Source organism: Vidua macroura, chromosome 1 (genome assembly GCF_024509145.1).
Source record: "Vidua macroura isolate BioBank_ID:100142 chromosome 1, ASM2450914v1, whole genome shotgun sequence".
Lineage (NCBI taxonomy): Eukaryota > Metazoa > Chordata > Aves > Passeriformes > Viduidae > Vidua > Vidua macroura.
Window position 1 is genome coordinate 124,841,251 of NC_071571.1, and position 20,507 is coordinate 124,861,757.

The 20,507-nt window shown below is 35.3% G+C and overlaps 1 protein-coding gene across 2 annotated transcripts in view; it reads left to right on the top strand.

The window, feature by feature from the left end:
• ZC2HC1A (zinc finger C2HC-type containing 1A) overlaps positions 1-20,507 on the top strand; it is a 36,771-nt gene that overhangs the window by 10,612 nt on the left and 5,652 nt on the right. The window contains exons 2-9 of one of the 2 annotated variants that reach the window (XM_053992422.1): positions 2,358-2,431; positions 3,151-3,267; positions 3,476-3,611; positions 6,625-6,773; positions 7,657-7,756; positions 8,425-8,527; positions 14,783-14,902; positions 19,893-20,000. In XM_053992422.1, coding sequence (XP_053848397.1) covers positions 2,358-2,431; positions 3,151-3,267; positions 3,476-3,611; positions 6,625-6,773; positions 7,657-7,756; positions 8,425-8,527; positions 14,783-14,902; positions 19,893-20,000 — 907 coding nt within the window. The remainder of the gene's footprint in view (positions 1-2,357; positions 2,432-3,150; positions 3,268-3,475; positions 3,612-6,624; positions 6,774-7,656; positions 7,757-8,424; positions 8,528-14,782; positions 14,903-19,892; positions 20,001-20,507) is intronic. The other variant, XM_053992414.1, reaches the window with a different exon arrangement.

The following is a 20,507-nucleotide window of genomic DNA, read 5'->3' on the forward strand; positions in this document are numbered from 1 at the left end:
GAATGCTGCAAGGAAATCCAAGTCTGTAACTGCAGCTGCTCTAAGTGGTAATTGGCATTCCTTGGGCTTTGGGTATGTTGTATGTAAATACCGCTCTGCTCGTTCACATCAGCAGCTATTGAGTCCGCTTCTTTTCATGTGGAATTTAAACACCAGCTCAAATTCTAGAACACAGAAGAAAACTGGGACATGACATTTCTTTTACTAAGGAAGGTATTTGAAAGAATTATTTTCTCAGCCAAATTCTTAATCATATACTGTATACCTTATGTCAAGATCACTAATTCTGATTTATTTCAGCTAATTTATTGAAGACATGAACAGTGTTACTTGATATTTTTGGGAAATGCCTCTCTCACTTGTTTCTGCAAAGCTGAGGGTTGTATCAGAATGATGTCATAAGAAGTTGAACTCTTAAGCAGAAGTGAGTTTGCAGTGATGTAGGTTATCATTATTAAGAGTGCTAGGGATTCTGAAGAATGAAGTAATGAAATAAACAACCAAATCTATGCATATTTTGTATTTTTGAGTGGACTAATTGAGAAAAGGTTAAAACCATTGCTGCTTACCCTTCAGATCAGTGGTGAGGGCAAGTTCCCAGCCGTCTAAGCTTTGTACCAGTGTTCATGTGCTCAGGCTTGTGGATTTAAGAGAACAGATCTATAGAAAAAAAAAATGGACATGATTTTTTTTAAAAGAGTTTGAAAAAATACAGTTAAAAAACAAGTTCCTAGTAAATCTTTATCGCATTCAAGTATAATTCAAATGCAAGAATAGAAGAAAACCAAAATTCATCTGCATGTTTTGCATTCTTCCTACTTCTCATACTTGTGTGCATCTAAATGCATGGGTATTTAGATGGCACGAAAGGAAATTTGATTATCACTTCCATTTGTAAAACTTGGTTACTGTCAGTGCAGTCCTGCTGTGCTGTGGTAAGGGGAGGCATATTCATATCTACATGGAAAAGGTATATAAATTAATTAAAAGTATGAACTAAATGTTTTAAACTGCTCTTTGCTTGTGAGTTATGATTCTTAAAATACATTGTGCTCCATAGTATGTTCATACAACTAATACATTGCATGCAGTTAGTTACTGGGGGTGAACTTGTTTTAAGTAATTGAAAAGATCAAAAATAAACAATAATTGTTTATTGGTAATAGAGATTTCTCTCAGTTTTAATCTTTGCATTTGGGCAAAAAAGGTTTTCTGTGGGAACCATGGCTGCCTGAATCTGTTTTTTGCTGTGAAATATTTAATTAAATTACTCATTTTTTTAGGACTGGTCATACACTTTAGTCAGCAAGTGTCTATGTTTAGATGGAAAACAGTTTTCCACTGGGAAGCTGGGAACAAAAACTGATCAAATCATTGAACATTGCTATGTTGATATCTTTGTTCATTTAAGATGCTGCTTCATCTAAAATACAAGTCAATTTGAAGTGGTTTTTATTTTAATATGGTGTAAATAGAGGCAGTTGTATTGTCTGCAATAGTCAGATTGAGTACAGAGAAAGCTACTAGTACGTCTCAAACATAATCCAAATTTACTGCTTCTTTCTTGATGTATACGTGATATAAAAATATCCCTGTATTCCTCTGGTATAGTACTAGATATAATAGATGCCTTTTATTGGGAAACCTTGCAGTTTTTCGTCTCTGCCATGACTCTGTTGCATAATGCATGCTATATAAATATATTTGCTTGCATAGGCCTTGATACTTTGACTTGTTGGTCTTTTGTCTGATTCTGTTGATCTGCTGTATGTCAAATATGCTATTTATATTTTTGTTACCAATGCTTGATTAGCAACATTAGAAATACTTCTGTAACCCATCAGTAAAAATCTGAATAAAATATATAGTAAAAATAGCATCAAGACTGTTTTCTTTACAAGAGAAGGTTAAATAGTTTAACTTAGTAGAGCAAAATAAATGATGGAACATGTCTTTTCTTTATTTGATACTAAATTTGATGTTTTCCAAAGACACAGAAAATACCCACTAAGTAGCTTTATTCTTGGTGTGTATTTGAGCTGTCACTGCGACTTAAAAGGAATTTTTTATTTCCGTATTGATACGCATCCTTTTAAGGGAGTGGAGTTATGTATTATAAATAAACAGAATTGCTGGTGACATGTTGCTGGGCCTGACAGCTTCCAAAAGTACCTGAGGACTTCGGTATATTTTTCGCCTTTCTCATCTGCATAGCCTCTGCACAAGTCAAAGGATGTATACTTTTACAGTAACAGTTGTTATTATATCTAAGTGTATATGAGGTTAGCATTTTTGAAATAATGTTTTGTCATTAATTTAATCAAATTTTCTTAAAGAAGTATGTTGTTTTTTTTAAGGTGAGGTTACAGTGCAAACTGGAGATCTGTTGCCATGTAAGATTTGTGGAAGAACTTTCTTTCCAGCAGCGCTGGTAAGTGGTGTGAGCACTGTTGGCTTTTAGATTTGAAAAGTTGATATGAAAGTTAAGCAGTGCTTACTATAGCTAAATAAAATAGATCTAGGTGCTTTGTTTTGGTAGGGGTTTTGGTTTTATTCCCCCCCCCCCCCCCCCCAAGTAATTACTGATTCCAGTTGTCTCAGGTTTGAAGCTCCTTAGAAGGAGTTTAATTTTATTTTAAGATCCCATCATTTTCTGAAATACAAGCCTCTAAAAGCATCTTTTCTGGGGTTACAGAAGCAATCCTTGTCTTCTGCAGTTTTAAGTCTCGGCTAAGTGTTTTGTTTGCCATTTCCAAAATTCTCTTCTCCATTGTTAATAGAAATCAGTCTGTCCTTAAATGTGAATATGAATTTCAGACACCTATGATTTGTTTTACGACTCAGTGCGAAAGCTGCCTACCTCAGTTTTTTTACATGCAAGGAGCAAATATAGATGCCTTCTACTTTTTTTCTTCATTTGATCACCTGTGTTTTTGTGACTCTGTATATACATCCGTGAATTCCTGTAGTTCTGTTTTTAAAGGTAGTGGCTGGCATAAATGTTTGATTGAAAGCAGTCTGAGCTTATTCATCAAGAATTGGGGCTTTTTTGCAAATTTTTTTATCAAGAAAGAGGGAAATAATGTGTTAGTGAGTTCTGTTTTCAAAACTAAGTTCTGTATTCTCCTTTTATTTTGCTTCTGCTTACAGAAAAAGCATGGACCCATTTGCCAAAAAACTTCTGCCAAGAAAAGAAAGACATTCGATTCCAGCCGACAGAGAGCAGAAGGAACTGACATTCCCACAGTGAAACCTCTTAAGCCACGGGTATGTTATAATTTACTCTGAATATGAGCATTTTAGGCATACTATATATGCATTTTAATTAGGCTTATTTCTGCTGGCAGTTTGTGTTAATTAGATCAACTAAGAGTTGGAAGAAATCTTAACTATGATGTTATGTACTAAAATAAGGTGGATACTGAACTTCAAGTAAAAACTTCAAATATACAGAGCTTTCTTTTTTGCCTCTTAGCCAGAACCACCCAAAAAACCTTCTAATTGGAGACGAAAGCATGAGGAATTTATAGCAACTATACGAGCAGCCAAAGGACTTAATCTTAAAGACGGTGGAAAACTCCCTCCACCACCTCCACCATCATATGATCCTGGTATGTAAAACAGTCAAGTTCCTTAGAGATTTTTCTTTAAGTTAATGTGAAGAAATTTGCATTGAAAAGGAATTTGTTGGAATGCAACATTCACAAGTTCTTGAAGATGACTTACTATCCCAGTGCAGATGCTGGATTGCAACTTCGGGTCTGGCTGGCTCACATCCTGTGTAGCTTTCAAAGCCCATTACTTTGTTTTTAATGTGTGGAAAAATAGCTGAGGCCAATTTGCAGCTTGCTACTGTCTTGTAAACCATAGGCTGGGCGAATTGTTTCAATACCTTGTTTATGCTCACAATAGTAGCAGACTGCCTTTTTGATTAGCTGACACCCCCAACATATTTACGTTGTGGGAATGCACTTTTCTGTTCTTCAAATGTAATCTCTCCCATTTCTTGCTGAATTCACATTTGGTTTCATGTATGCAGTGTATGCCTTAATGCCTTGTGTGTTTTGGGTATGTGACATGTGTGGAGTTCATATTAGCAAGGGCAGGACAGTCCTTGGGTATCTTCGAACTGAGACTGGGTAAAGTGTTCAAGCAGTCTGATGTGAATGAGAAGGAAATACACTTTTCATTTAACTTCTGGGATATGATAATAGGTTGAAGAATATATTTCTTCCTCTTGTCCTAAGAGCTAAACCATTTGATTAGCTGAATGGCTATTTTCAGAAAGATTGGGTAAAAACATGTGTTTGCTTCTGCCTGTCTGTGGTCAAGTGAGGATGTGAAGTGTTCCCTACCCTGTTTCTTTGCACGAGATGTGTTAGTCCAGTATTAGGATTGTAATGATACATTCACTCTAAGAGGCTGTATTATTCAACATTCTGTACTCACAATCTTGAAAAGCCATATTTTAAAAGCTAATTTTAAAAAGTAAAGCCATCTTAAAGCCAATAGCAAATGCTGTGGATAAGAATCACAAGGCTTGATCATGGAAAGAATCGTTAATAATCTGTATAGTAGATCTATATCTAGTTGTAGTTGGTTTTAGTCTCCTGGCTTCATCTTACTGCAGTGGGTAAGACTTAGGAAGAGGAAACCAGGAATGAAGAGACCATACACAAAATGATCAGTGCATACTCTTCTTACAAATACAGGAGGAGTAGCTACTGATGCTCCTTTTCTACTTGTTATGTAGAAGAGTGGGAAGACTGTGAGCGTACCATGAGTGTATCCATCCTCTCCTACTCAGCTCTATCTTGGACACGCTTGTTTCTAACAAGCAGCGAGTCTTTTTCCTTTTAATGGAAAGAGTCTCATATTCATATTTTCTACTTAACTGCTCTGAGCTGGCAAATAACCAATATTGCTTCTTCTTTCATCTCCTCTTCCACTTCTTCTGAGGAAGTGCAGAAAAGCCTCAGGTTAAGAAGGACCTTAAGTCACTCTGAGCTTGACTGCATATGTGTACTGCCCTCTTATTTTGATTAATTTTTGTTTTATAAAGCTTACATTGAATCCTAGGGGTTCTCCTGGACATTATGAGAAGTACTTTCAGGTAGCAACTATCTGACTGGCACTGTGTGTTTTACAAAAGGATGAAGATACAATTCCTGATTATTAAGAGTATACATTCATCCTCTCTAGTCTGATACATTTGTGGGCTTTGAAACTTTTCTGTGGGAACTGAGCTCTGCACTAGCCAGAAATGGCATATTATCTAGGGGCTTTCACAGCTGCCTTTTTTTTTTTTTTCTTTTTTTTTAGTTTCTTTGGAATAATTTTGACTACATTACAGTTCTATTTCTGATTTTTTGTCTCTTAATGTGTAGTTTATGTTTGAGTGTTCTGACAGTAGCAGATCCTATGTAAATAAATAAATAAAAAATTGTTGTTACCCCATGAGATTCCCATGCTGTCACTTCTCTGTGTTCTTCCTCTGTCCTTAGCTCACACTTCCTGGGTCACAGTTCATGGTTTGGTGGTCATTACATCATTTAACTTACTCAAAACTGTTTATAAATATTTAAAGGGACAAGTTTTTAAGCCAGATCTACTGCATTTGGACTAATAACATGTAATTCAAAACTTATTTTAGATTTTATAATATCTAATTGTAATTTTGGAGGCAGTGACTGTTGAATTTCATCTCATTTTCTTCAATACATTTGTAAAATGACCTAGAAACACATTAATTTAACCTGCTTTGATGGTGTCAAGCTTTTTTTAAGTTGATGCTTACATGGTTTTGAATGCTCTAATCTTGGACATACAGCATTAATATCTCTGGACACTGAAATACCCAGTTGTCTGAAATTGTAGTCCAAACATATCATTTTCCAAGGGCACTGTATTTTAAGGTGTGTATTTCCAGCATACAGATTATATATCTTTTAATATTTTAAGCATTTATGTAGCCCTTGCTTTTTTTTCCACAATGAGAGTTATTTCCTCTATGTAATACTGTTTGCAATGTAACTAAATTAATTTTGCTAACGTAACATGGCCACCAGTTACTTTCTTTTGTAGGTCTCTAGAGATAGCTCCTAATTTTGACTGATTTTCTTGTGATTCTTTTTATTTGTTAAATTTCTGATTCTTTTATAATGATCACTTCCAGTGTTGCAGTTAGCATTTCTCAGTTCTTTCAAATTTGTCAGAGGAAACAGATTTGTTGTCTTTTGCTGCTTGTGTGGGAAAGGTTTTAATGTATTCCCATATCTTGAACAAATGGAATTGTTTGTGATTTTAAAAAAAAATTGATTTTGTTTGTGTAGCTTCTTTTCTATGTCCTTCCAGCTGATCTCTTTGCCATGTCCTTGTTCCTCTCTGGCTACCTTCTCTGCAGAATAGCATCTCTTAAAGTGTTTCTGGTTTTGCTTAGGTTATTTCTAATCCTGAGCTACTCTTACCATCAAATGAGAATATGCTTTTAGCTAGCAATCTGTATTTCATTTTCAGATTCAAAAAGCCATAATTTCCCCTGGAGGAGAGGCTGGTCTTTAAAAGACTTTAAAACACTCCCATTTTTAAAACAGATAATTAATGTTAATTTTTTATGTTTTTAAGATTACATTCAGTGTCCATACTGTCAGAGAAGATTTAATGAAAATGCAGCTGACAGGCACATAAATTTCTGTAAGGAGCAAGCTGCACGTATTACCAATAAGGGGAAATTGGCAACTGATACCAAAGGGAAGCTTCCTACTCGAACACAGGTGAGCTATAACACTTTTCTTAACTTATAACTTGCATTCAACATCAAATCAAGCTTGTTAAATAGTGGGTTGCTTTTAAAAAGAATTAACTATTTTATTCTGTTATTTTATTATTTACACTCACTGAAATTAAACACTAAGCATGGACAAGGCTTTTGCTTTCTTAAACTGCAGAGATCCGTAAGTCAGATGGCAGCAGTTGTAAAATGAAAACCAGTCATTTTACTGGTTCTCAATTACATTATAATAGAGAAATGTGCAAATGACAGGTAAAGATAGCAGGAGGAAATAGAGATGCAGGTTTTGTAAAGGAAGTTGAATTTTTGTTGTGCTAGTTTCTAAATCCAATTGAAGACTTGCTTAAGGGGCAAACAAAGGTACCTGACTACAGGACAATTGACAGCAGTATTGTGGCTAATTAGAGGCTTTGGAGGGATTCAGGTGTATTACACAGTATTTTGAATCAGTGCAGGGACTGGTCCAGACCACATGGGTGAAAGTAAGATTTGGATTTGAAAGAAAAAAATCATTCTACCTTTCAGTATTCTCTTTTAAATTAATTGGTAATGAGATGACACTTTTAAGTTTAGCTTAATTCCAGCTATGGAAAAAGTTAATAAAAGCTGTAGAAAAAAAAAAAATGCAGAACGACATACAGTTGAACAACAAAGCCACTAAGTTAGAGAATGTTTCCTGCTAGTATAGTCTCTTAAGTATTAGAAAACAGACTATCAGAAATTATTTGCATGTTCCCATATCAGAAACAGGTTACGTGGTAGGAAATCATCATCTGTTCTCCCACAGTACCTGAAAGAAATACCTGTTGTGTTTTATAGATAGCTTGATTTAATTGCTTAAATTTCTAGGTTGTATTTTGTTACAGTACAAACCTGCTCCAGTTAAGAAGATGCCTTCTGTAGGATCAACACCATCACCATCATCACGCTTACCACAGCCAAGTGGTGTTAGCAAAACTGTTGTAGGTATGAAATGAATGTTATAAATTGCTCCATGTCCTTTCTAAATAATAGTTCTCAAACTGTGCAGGAAAAATTGTTTATTTGATATAGTGATTTGTGAAATCTCATTTAAAATAAATTTGGAAGGGGCACTGATTACCGTCTATCTAAAAAGGCTCTTGAGCACTTAGGATTCTGGTTTATATATCAGGTCAAATTTCTTTTTTTCTGAATTGAATATGAAAAATCATTCAGTGTAGTAATGCATGATGGTATTGAATACTGATCTCTCATGCTTAATTCTGTAACTAATTCGTCTGCTGAATGTGATCATAAATTGGTGAAAACACATAGTCAAGGCATGTAAATTAGAATTATGCAAACAGTAGTCTAATTTGGGTTTCAAATATCATCAGATATCAAACATATTCTGTTTGTACATTGACTTTTCTTACCCTCTTTTTCTGAGCAAAGTAATTGAGATATTGTATGTTTTCTTACAATAAAATACTATGTCTTGATTATATATTTTTGATACATTTCTTGAAACATTTTGTATTATCTTGATATTGACTCATATCTCTGTATTTCTAAAACTCTTGTTTTGAATTTTGCAATTTAATAAATTGTATCATTTCAGCAGCAAAAGCTTAAATTTTCTTGTATTTTCATGCTTGCTTTTCAACTGCAAGGTGTCTCTTCAAGTAAAGCACTGTCTTCATCCAGTGGGAGCAAAATTCAGACTTTATCACCAGCTCATAAAAACTCGCTGGGAGCAGTGAACCCACAAGCAGGGTGAGTTCCATCTAATGTTGTCATTTGTGCTTTATTTAATGTTTTTGTTGTTCTTGTTCTAGATGTCTCTGTGGTTTGTTTCACTTGCTTTTTATTTTTTTCCTATGAGCTTCAGAAGTACAGTTTTGCATTTATCCTTTATCTGTAAATATAGCTAGTGTTTAAGGAGCATTGGAGAAGGCAAAGGTTTTATCAAGTTGATTTAACAACAAAGGAGATCAAGAGATAAAAATAAAATATATTAAAAATTACAGAATAGGTAGAAGTGGTTGGAGTAATGAATTTTTTCTTAAAAAAAAAAGGGTCTTAAAAAAGCAGAAAACAATAGGCATAATTTCCTACACTGTGTGGAAGTAGAAGAAAGAGGCTTCTGCCATAGACTACAAGGCAATTGTGACAGGATCTTCTTTCTTAGTACAAAAGGATGGAGGCTTTCTCTCTTCTCTTTCCTAAGAGGAAACAAATGAATGAGCACAAATAAGACAAAACCAGTGCACTTAAAACAGCAAGGAGTGCTACATGAAGATTGTTAGAGTTCAGTGTAAGTGCTGATGTGGACAAGGCTGTGACTCATGCTTTACTGGAGGGGTAGACATTTCACAGAATCTCATAGAGAAATCTGTGGAGGAGATTGAAGAAAAATAGTGCAATTCTACAGAAGTTTGAGAAGCACCAAGGAGCACTGAGAACAGAAAACGTAAAAGGAAGTGATTGCAATTATAACATTGGTGATTGAAAAAGATTTATTCCTATAAAAATGGGTATCCAATTGATGAAGTCTGTATAATGTGAAAAAACCCAATGTCTTAAGTTCATGAGGAAGAAAAAGAACGTTCTGAAAACTCATATGGTTGGACAGCAATTACACAAAACTAGAGATTTTTAGTTTATCACTCTTAAATTTTACAGTTTATGCATGAAATTTTACAGTTTATGCATGAATATGAATCACAGCTCTGTCATGCTGCCCTTCTAATGTCTTGTAGCATCAGGATTCAATTCTGTCCCTCCTTGCTCTGTCTAATCATGATTAATTGGTTCAAACACAGGTCACATGCAGAGTCCATGAGGTTGACAGATGTGGTTTTTTTTTTTTTTTTTTTTTTCCTGCCTCTCCTGGTGTCTCACTAGTTTTTGGTCAGCTTCACTACCATTTGTAGGTATCTGTGCTGTGACTGTCAGAAAATCCCAGCCCCTTATTCACTAACTTTCTTTATTTCTCCATTTTTAGAAGTTTAATTAACACCTAATGATGAGTAGCAAACAAGCAGGTCTGCAAACCACAGTAAAAAAAGTCAACTGAGATAATTGAAGGCATGTTTCTGAGTCCAGTAGTGTAACCTAGCTGAATGGAAAAGGTTTTTTCCTGTTGAAAGTTCCTACTTGTAGTGTTTATTTGTCAGTGAGGATGCAGCAGTTTTGGTCTTCACTTGTTAACAAGGAAGTTCTATGTAATTTTACCAGTCAGTTGCTGTTGCAATAAGCATATGAAATTTGATAGAATATAAATACCCTTGTGTTCCAGGTATTCCTCAGAGATCAGAGGGGCTGAGTGCAGCTTGGCTTAATTTCTGATTATAACCAGTTAGGCACTATGGCTGGTTATGTTCAGTAAGAACTTTTACAATTCCAGATTCACGAATAATGTAGTTTACTGTACCAGCAGATCATTGACTCATTAGATTGCTGGTGATAAATGCAGTAGATCTTCCAAATGTTGTATATCTGTTCCCAGCTATACTCTTGATGCAGCCAGAGGCACAAATCTTACCAGAGAGTCATCCCTGCTTTGGGGAGGGGAGAGAGGAGCAAGGCTGTTGTCTATGAAGTAAGGTCGTATTCTCATACTCTGAAAATGGATGATTTCAAATATCAATTTTAGACTTTTTGGAAAAGTGGAGGTATGACTATTGTCAAATATAATTGGATACCAGTTGCTGTGGTCCTACTTGGTGGAGAAGCAGCTTTTTTCTCATTTTCATATTGTTCGGTGCATTTTTCAATGTATTATCTTTGGATACCTTTGGCTGAATTGGTTGTAACAAAGGCAGCACAGATCCCTAATAATTCAGTATCATCCTCCACCCAGGTGAGGGAGCAGTGGAGGTCATGTGACATTACTCCTGTCAGCACATTACCACCTCACATCATTATCTTTCCAAAGGACCAGATTTGTAACAGGCTGGTTGTGCATGGACGAGGTGGAGTGAGGCTGATACCAAGGTCTGGGTGCACTCCTGTGCTTCTCTGAGACACCATTGGGCTGTGAGACCTCTGCCTCACCCCAGGCATCATTCAGTTGTTAAGCCTTGCTCCAGCCTAGTGCAAGATAAGCAAGTGGCTTAGCTCACATTTTTTCCTCAAACAGCCTCATGAATTCTCCACAAACTCACAGCATCTCTGTATCTTGACATGGTAAGTCTGGCAATTTTCCACAGTTCCTTACTGGACTTTGTTTTCAGTAGTCTTCCATTTTCTCCTCTGTTGCTTGGAGAAAGAACTGTGACATGATGCAGCCAAATAGCAGCTGGGGAGATGTTTGCCCAGGTTCTCTCTGTTTATGCATTCTGCTAAGCACAAATAGATGGCTTCTGGCTGGCACAGCTCTCAAATAATGATCTCTGCTGAAAGACAGTAAATGTTAGCTTGGCTTATAACCTCAATTGCCTACATAATTTCCAGATTTTAAGAGTATGGGCATGATGAGTGTGTTTCTGCCTGCAGTCCTTCTCATTGTTCTAAAAATCTTGTTGTCTTCTGTTTTCCAATTCGCCCTTATGGTATTTGGTGCTCATACTAACCGATCTTCCACAGGTGGCTGTTACATGTGTCTCATTCCTCATTGTATCTGTGACTTGGCATTTATTATTATTTATTATTCATTCTATTCACTTCTGGGACAAATTTGTCAGGAGTTATATTGAAGTTATATTGAAGAGGTGTAGGAGCCAGTTACATCATAGAAAAGTTAGGTTTGTCAGATTAGTCACTGGTGACAATTTTGGCCTTAATCATCTCAACTTCTGCCTTAGTATTGGGGCATAAGGGGGAAATACATTGGGTTCTGTTGAAATACCTAAAAAATTATAGCAAAGCAGGGACTGAGACACTAACAGTCAATGTCCTACATGAGAGTGAAAATAATTAATACTGTAGTGACAGATTTTAAACATTAAAACATTTTATAATTTAGGCTATAGATATATGTGGCTAGAATTACTTTCTAAAATAGAAGAACTTTTGAACATTACCCTTCAGTGGGATTAAACAAGATTTACTTCTTTTACTGCATTTATGATTTAAATATAGAATGAAGCCTTAGTGTGAGATCTGGGATTCTGTTACACTGAAGTCAGACAGAGCTTATGCTGGAAGGGTATTTTAAAGGCAATCTTTTAAATGGAATGTTAAGCAATCACTTTTTCTTTTCTCCTTGACAAATATTAAAGAGCCTATGCACATTATTTTTACTAGGTTAAATTCCAGGTTTTGCTGTAAGAGACAAGTTCCTGCAGTTTGCACTCAGGGAAGCTGTAACTTCGGTGGTTTTTTAGGTATTACTTCAGCGTGTAACCTTCCATCTTTGCCTAGATTGTTGTAATTCTGGATTTTCCAGAGAGGTAATAGGAGAGAGACTTAATAGCAGAATTACAGTTCTGTTGTGCAATATCAAGGATGAATTCTGTGTACCAAGTGATGGGACACCACTGCCTTCTGTGGAGCCGTGGTCGCTGTTCGTGCAGGGACGCGCGGAGGGACAGGAGGGGCCGCTGTGCCGAGCGCGCAGTGCCGCCCGCGCCCGGCAGGTGGCGCTGGCGCAGCGCGGGCCGGGGCTGGGGCCGGGCCGCGCCGGGGAGTTCCGTACAGGGAGGGAGCTCGGAAATCATCGCCGGTAAACCTCGTGTGCAGCATCCCAGCAGCGCACACTTTTACTTTGTGTGGGCAGAACTGGAACCCTATTTTATGACCTCACTTATTGTAAGTTACTTTTACTGTGCAATGTCTTTTTAAAATTTGACTTCTCCTGTTCTGCTCCCCAAGTAAAGGACTACTGAGAGAACGTAGCACAGTATCATCAACATAAGGTGTGTTAGTGCCAGTGAGGCTTGCTTTGTACCTGTAGGTCAGGATGTGTCTGCTGAGTTCTGCTGTGAGTTTTCTTTTTCTGCCTGGACAGAGTAAGGACACAGACAGTCCTTCCAGTATGAATGAAATTGTTGCATAGGGGCATAATTTCTGGGTCATACAGAAGCAAGTGAGGAGTAGCATGTGACTATTGTAGTCAGTAGGAAAATTGTCATTCATTTGGGTGAAAATAGGTTTTTATCTTTCTGATACTGAAGAACTGAGAAAAGGAAAATGAATTCTATGTAAGTTATCTGTCATTAGACTTATAATTTGATATCATGTTATAAACCCAAGTTTGATATGTATTTTATTACAGTATACAGGTTAGCGGTGTCTTATATTTCTTCAGGTGTATGGCAGTTGTAGTAAGCTGTCAGTAATCAGATGTTCAGGAGAAAAAAATTGGGTAGATTCTTCCTAATCTAAGGGTAAGCAAACAGGTGAACTCCACACCCACATGCAAACTGTTTTGCCCATCAGAACCTGATACCACTGTTTCTGGCCAGAGAGGGATGTTTTGAGTGAACAGATTGTCTGTACACATTTCATTTGTGAACAGTTATGTTTGTTTGGTTTTTTAATGGGATTTGGAAATTATAATATATGTTTTAATATTGCAAATGAACTCTTAGAAATTAATTTTTAATTTATGTTTTATTTTGGGGATAAAACATACACTTTAATGTTAATGTTTCCCTCCTGGGAATCATGTCTGCTAGTGACACATCCACTACTGTCTTACAGCTGAAATACAATATGAACAGCACATCAAATCAACAACAGTAAATTTTAAATTCCACTTATATGTTTGCTATAAAGCATTTGTAACCTTTAAAAACATTATCTTTTTAAAACAGTTTGTTCCTTTTGTGAAGACCATAACTTACAGGGCTTTGTTCAATGAAATCAAGATATGTAAGTAGTTGTCTTAAAGATTGTTGCATTTCAAAAGATTCTTGTGATCATGCTTTTTTTTTTCATCAGAACATGGAAGGGCTGTCAGCTTTGGGTTTTTGGTTTTGTTAAGGTGTGAAAGAATACTGTAGTGCTTTGTTTTGACAGTATTACGACAGCTTCTAGGATATTTCTTTGGTGTTCTACTTGGTTTGTGCCTGGAGTTCATAGATTATGTTGATAATTTGTTAAAGTTGAAAAACAACTAAGAAAATCCTGTTGGGTTGGAGTATGTGTCTTACAGTATCAAAGACCTCAGTATTGCTTCTCAGTTTCTTGGGAGTATGTAAAGAGTATATATTGGGTCAAACAGGAGTTAATTAGTTTGAACTAGAACATCTGTTTGGGAGGCTATTTGTAGGTTTTACTTTATGATGATAAGATGATAAAAATGCAGAACTTAACTTGAAGATCTGATTTTGTAATCTAAGTTGTGATTTCTGAAAAGCTACAGTTTTCCTTATGATGATGTGTGGGATTTTTTTTTATTATTATTTTGTTGGTTGTCTTTTTAAAATGTTTTTAAAATGTGATTTTTGATTTATTCTTTTTAGTTTGGAAATGTTATCCATAATACTAAAAAAAAAAAAACTATTAAAGTATTGGCTGTGTATGTAGTACTATGTATTTTGAATAGGGTTTTTGTTGTTAAAACAAAGCTGTGTCTCTTTTAGGCTGTCCTCTGTTCTGCCTTCACAAATTAAAAAGAAAAAAAAAGAAAAAGGAAAAATTTTTCATCTTTCTAATTATAGAGTTGCGCGTATATATATCTGCTAAACATTTCTAATGTTTAAATTTATTATGACTTGTAATTATGAGCCCCCTTTTCTAGATGTGTTGTATGAAAGCTGTTCTTAAAAAAGACCAAATGTGAATATATTGTGCAGAGTTTGAGGATAACTGGCATTAGTGTTTTGTTTGAAAAAGAATTCTAAAAAATGTATTGGAAACCTAATCCAATGTCTATGGAATCCATTCCTCATCAAAGCAGGAAGAAACCCTGTTGTTTGCTGGATAATTAAAGCCTGATTTTTACTTTTTCTTTGTTTTAAAGTCAGTTGGATTTCTTTGGTAATATAAGTATTGAATTGTGTGCATTTTTTTTTTTTTTTGCGTAACTTGAATAGCAATATGGCACTGTCCTTATGAGCACCCCTTTATATATTTTAATAGTAAGATGCACAAGTTAGGCCTACCACTGCGAACTGGAAGAGATGTGCAAAGGTTTTATGACACTGATACAAAAACAGACAGTACCATCAAAAGGCCAGATGAGTTGTTGCCTGTAAAGAAGTAAGTATTACAAATCAGTGTGGTTTATCTATTTTGCAAAAATGTTTCTCCTAAGCAGAAAAGTGTGTCCTTGACAAACATCAGCTGCCCAGTATGCCTTTCACATAAATGCTGTGGGAGAAGAGTAGATGATATAATTAGTATCAGAGGGAGGTAAACAGCCTCATAGGACAGGGAAGATGAAGGTTTCCCTCAGATTTGATTTCGTCTGTCAGTGCTTGATTACAGATTAAAAGTAACGAATTTGCGTCTTGATTACAGATTAAAAGTAATGAACTGGTGTCTTTCTAAACCCAAGATAAAACTGATTTGCATGATGCAAAGCTGAAGTCAGCATTTAAGCCTGATAACTGTAGAGGTTTTTGACAAGGTAAAATTGTAATTTTATTCTCTTAAGATCAAATATTTCTCTAACTCCTACATCTGTAAGGTAGCTGTGATGGTCCAAAAATATGAGGAAGGCAGACTTTGTAATGAAAGGTAAAGTCTTTGGTTAAGTCTAACTGACCTCATATAAAGATTTCTGGATATTCAGAAGTCTTCATAAGATCTAAGTTTGGAAGGAAGGTTATGCCAATTATTCTAACCTTTTAAAAAGGAAATAGATACTAAATTGTAGTTAAGCCTTTGTTATATTTTGGAATATGTCAAATTCAAATAGGCTGCTTTTTCATATTCTAAAAAAGAAATAAGTAATTAATTATGTGGTACGTACATGGAATGTATTGCTTTACATAGTAGAAATGTGTCTGAATCTCTTAATGCTGTAACCAAAGCTGTAGTATCTTTGAAACAGGGACAGAATATTTGACTTTGCTTTTGAAGAAGCAAAAGCAATGAAAGGAATGGGAACTCTTTTTAGACAAACAGAATTTCTTTGTTTTTATTTGCTCCTTTGCATGTTTGGTTATCCTGTGAACCTTCAAAAATTAGCTCAGTTTTTCATTTTGTAATATCTTACTAAGATGTTGAAAATTTAGCTTGGTGAGTTACTACAACTCACAAATTTAAGCAACTTGGTGAGTTGCTTAAAATAGGCCCTATCCATAGAGCAGTGATTTGATTTTTCTTCTTGAGAAAAAATCTTTAAAAGTTATAGGCGCTTCTGCTCTTTATACAGTCACTGTTGTTCTTACTCAAATATATACTGAGTTCAAGAATTAAATCTGCCTTACTTGAAGTAGGTTATTCAGTATATTGCATGCCAACAGCATTCAGCAAGTGTGAATAGTTCCTAACCATTCTTAAATTCAGCATAGCAGTGTGGATGGTTGCAGTTTATGGCAAAAGTTTCTGGACTTTGGGACGCGTGCCATTAGTCAGCAGAAAGTTATTTATGACTTTGCACAGAACTATGAGCTGTTGTGGGTAATAGTGACAGCTGTCAAGGATATTGGAAAACGATCTAAGAAGCAAGATTTATATATCAGTGTTTTGTCATATAATTCAACCAAATCATGCATGCATGCATGCATAGAAAAAGACAAGCTTTTTTACAAAAAAAAATCAAATTACTTCAATTTTTATTTTGCAAGCAGTGGTAATTCAATTAGATGTACAACATGAGCTACTTTAGGAAGGGAAGTAACTTTCAGTATTACTTCTTTTAAAGTAGAGAGTGGATAATAAATTTCTTTAGAGTTTATGTAGATTTTAAGAGTTCCAGCTGGTGTTGGTACACAGCCTCATCTGCTGTCAGCCTCTATTCAGACTTCATGTGATACAATGTAGAGCAGGGATTTATATGGTTTTTCAAAAACAAAACACAAAATCCATCCAAACAGGAAAAACAACAAAAGTGGACAAGTATATAGAGAAAGCAGAGATGGGGCAGATCAGAAAAAAACAGGACAAGTTGAAATAACCACAAATATCTGACTCTGTTGGAAGGCATGTATCTCTAGAGATCAGATTGCTACTTAAGGATGCAACTTCAAGATTTGTCACTAAACATACATGAAACCTGTTGCTAATTGTGTGTCTAGATTTAGGCCAAATAAAGTTGTAGACGGCGGCAGCCTATTCCTTGTGTGCATTTACTCATCAAAAATGTCTGAAATCACAGAATAGTTGGAAGGGAAGGTTTCTGGTCTGAAAACATATTTGAGGTTTCTTCTATATTTTTAGAAAACTAGTTGTGGAAAAAGACTGTGGAAATATGCAGAAAGCTGTTTCTAAATATCTTGAAGTGAAGAGGTCCTGTTCAAGCTTTAATGAGTCATGTTTTTTCTGTTCATGAGACTTTGCCTCCTTTATATGGGATGGACTGTACACTTGGAATGTGGCTTTTCAGTATTTCGATTTTCTCCCCTCCCCAGCTCAGTCTGAATGGCCTGAATGCTGTATTAAGACACTGATTTCTCTGAAATTTCTTTAGTATGTGCCTAGTACAAAAGCACCACATGAATTTTCAGAGTACTTAGTGAGATATGGGTGTATGATACAGTTGAAATACTGGGAAGAATGGTGGACTTCATATCAGTTTATTTCAAATATCCAGGACTCCTAACATGATGTTCAAAACTGATTCAAAGTACACTCTGAAGAGACTTCAATGTAAGAAATTAATGCTGGTAGTTTTGAAAAAGTAGTATATTGGTCCCAAGGTGAAAATGCAGAGAAAACCAAGTCAGTAATAATTTTGAATTTTTGTTTTTTAATTACTTGGAACTGTCTAAACAGGAATTGAGACACAATTCTGTTCTTAGCTTCATTGCCTGATCGTCCCTGATCCATGATGATCCTGTAATGTTTCTGTGTTTGCAGCTGATTTTTTGTTTATATGCTTTTCTGTCTTCCTTAACAGTATGTTCTTCCTACTATAGAGCTCAAATGAGTTTTACTGAATTATAAGCAAAGGTCTCTCTTCATTGTATAATGAGATGGGGAAAATAGCACAAGATGAGTATTTAGCATCTGTACATCATAGCAGTGTAATTTAGGTTACATTTAGAACTTTTATTCTAGAATTCTGTAACTTCTGAAAGGCTGACATAACTTCTAGTAAGTTTTAATTCTGATATAACTGATGTAGTGCTTTTCAGTCTGCGCAGTACTTTTTTTTCAATTAAGTCCATCTTTAGAATCTCCTTGCAAAATAAGGGGGCAGACAGGAAAACTAATGGAGAAGGTTAGTGTTCTGCCCAGTGATCTATAATCTTTGATCATTCCACTCTACCTGTTGCAAGTAGAAGCCATTCTTGTTAAAACTTGAATGCTTTAATTAGATATAATTTCAGTTCAAATATTCTTGCATTTAGTTGCTGATTTCCACCTTTGTGCTTAATTATTTCATCATTTCTCCACTGGTTGAAGTGATAGAAGGAGCTGAAAAGCCATTTTTATTCCATGTGCATGACATGAAGGGAGAAATGTTTTATGCAGCATGTCTATGTAATTCAGGAGTTATTACATGTTCCTCAGTTGTGTCAGTGTTGCATTTGAAGTTACTGGAGTTGAATGCATTTCCTTATGAAAACCAAACCAAGACCAGACAGTTTATAATTCTTAAAGGAGCAGTTAGGTCTGAGGGGACCGAATGGTCTCTTGGTGACTAGTTTTTTTTAATGGAGTCTTGTTTTAATTTTTTTTTTAATGTCCTTGAGTGAATCCCAGCTTAAATTATATTTATGCATTAGTGTTCAAGAATGAGAACAGAAAAACATGGTCATGTACAAGATATCATAGTCTGAAAATTTGCCAAAGAAGAAGAAATCCCAGTGAATGGTAATTCTTTTGAGCAATGATGAAAACTTCTGTCCTTGAACACTAATGATAAAACAATGCTGTGGTAGCACATTTTTCTTAAGATTTTTTTATAGAGGTGTACAGAGAGAAAGAAAGAGAAAACAATTTTTATTTTTATTCTTTGTTTTTCTCATGTAGAATGTGTTTAGAGAATTGTTTACTTGGGGTGATTACTTGATTAGATTTTAGTGAAGATTGTTTAGGCTTGATGGCTAATTAAATTTACTTGTATCTAGACTCTCAAGAACAGTTACAAGTTATGAGTAGTTTGATACAGTAGAGAAAGTAGTATGTAGTTTTAATATCTTTTATATAATATATTAATGTATTATAACATAGTTATAATAAAGAAATTATTTAGTTTTTTAAACTAATGTTAGATATCATCATTTCTTCCCATTAAATTCACCTACATTTTACAATACAATGCCCCTTACAATTTATTTTTTTTAGTGCTCCTCAGATTTTTTCAGGGTATTCTGATGTTTCTGTACTCATCAAAGCCAGCAGCAAGATGTTCTCAATGTTTGAGATGTGCTGATCATTGTATACTGACTTCTCATAATACTCAGGAGTCCTGAGGGGAGCAGTTTCCATATCTGTGTGGTCCTACTATTGACCCGAACTTCAGGAACACTGTGACAGTTTAAAAAAAATTGAGGCCCTAATGCCCACCTGGATGCACTTTCTTTTTTCTTCTTCTATTTATATTCATAAATATAATTGCGTTTTGAAGAAAAAGGATTTACAGCGTTATCTAAGAAGAAAAAAAGTCTTGTTCACTCACTTCATATTGGTCACAAAGTATTGAAAATATGGTGTCCTTTCTACAGATCTTAAACTATTAAAACCTGCAGTCATCTGTTCTCTATTTTCCTAAAAGACCTGCCAGTCCTAAAAAGTGACTTAGAATTTGTCAAAGTAGACATTAAAATGTACTGAGCAACCAATAATGCAGGACCTACCTGGTAGGAAGTCAGACACATGAAGGAAGGGACTTGCTGTTTCATGTAACTTGTCATTGTAAGATTCAAGTCATAACAGTTCAAACCATGCAAGTTCATGCTAAAGCTCCTCTGTCTGCTATTGGTAGGAAATTAATTATTTTTCATACAGTTAACTAATGTGTAGATTGATGCACTTTTATATGTGTGTTTATATATACATATATATTTGAAAATGCATATTTTTGTATTTATTTCTCTCTGAGTGTATAAATCATCAGATATTTCTTCTATTTTAGAGGTGCAACAAAAACCCGGACGTCAACCCCTCCTAGTGTGGCAAGAGCCATGAGCACTGGTGCTTTGACAAACAGAAGAAAAACTAGCAATTCAGACATTTCCTTAAGGTAGCTTTTAACTTTGTGGATTTTGTCATTAATACAGCCTTTATTAAAGGGGATTACTTACTACAAGAGAAGTTGGGTAATGTATTATTCTCTGCAGTTAACAGATAATCAGTATTATTTGGCTTGTATAAAGTGCTCAGTATATTTTGCATGTTTATCATCTGACAGCACACCTTTGTCATCAGCTATCTCAGATGTGCACAGAAGACCCTATTGGAAATATCCAAAACTGCTTGGGAGCTGTTGAAAAAATAACCAAATATTATTTCAGTAGAAGCTGAAATAAATCTGCATGCTAAGCACAAAAATTGACTTGTCCTTTTAAAGGGTAGGATGAAAATTGTATTGCTAGTTTAGCCTTCCTTTTTTTGACAAGCTAAGTTTTAACTTTTCAAACACTCCAGTTAATGTAAGTAGTCAGTGAAATATTTGATCCTGCTCTTCGAACTCTGATGTTTTTTGTTTTCTTGCAGGGAAGGTGGGTATCTGGAGATACGTATGGGAGCC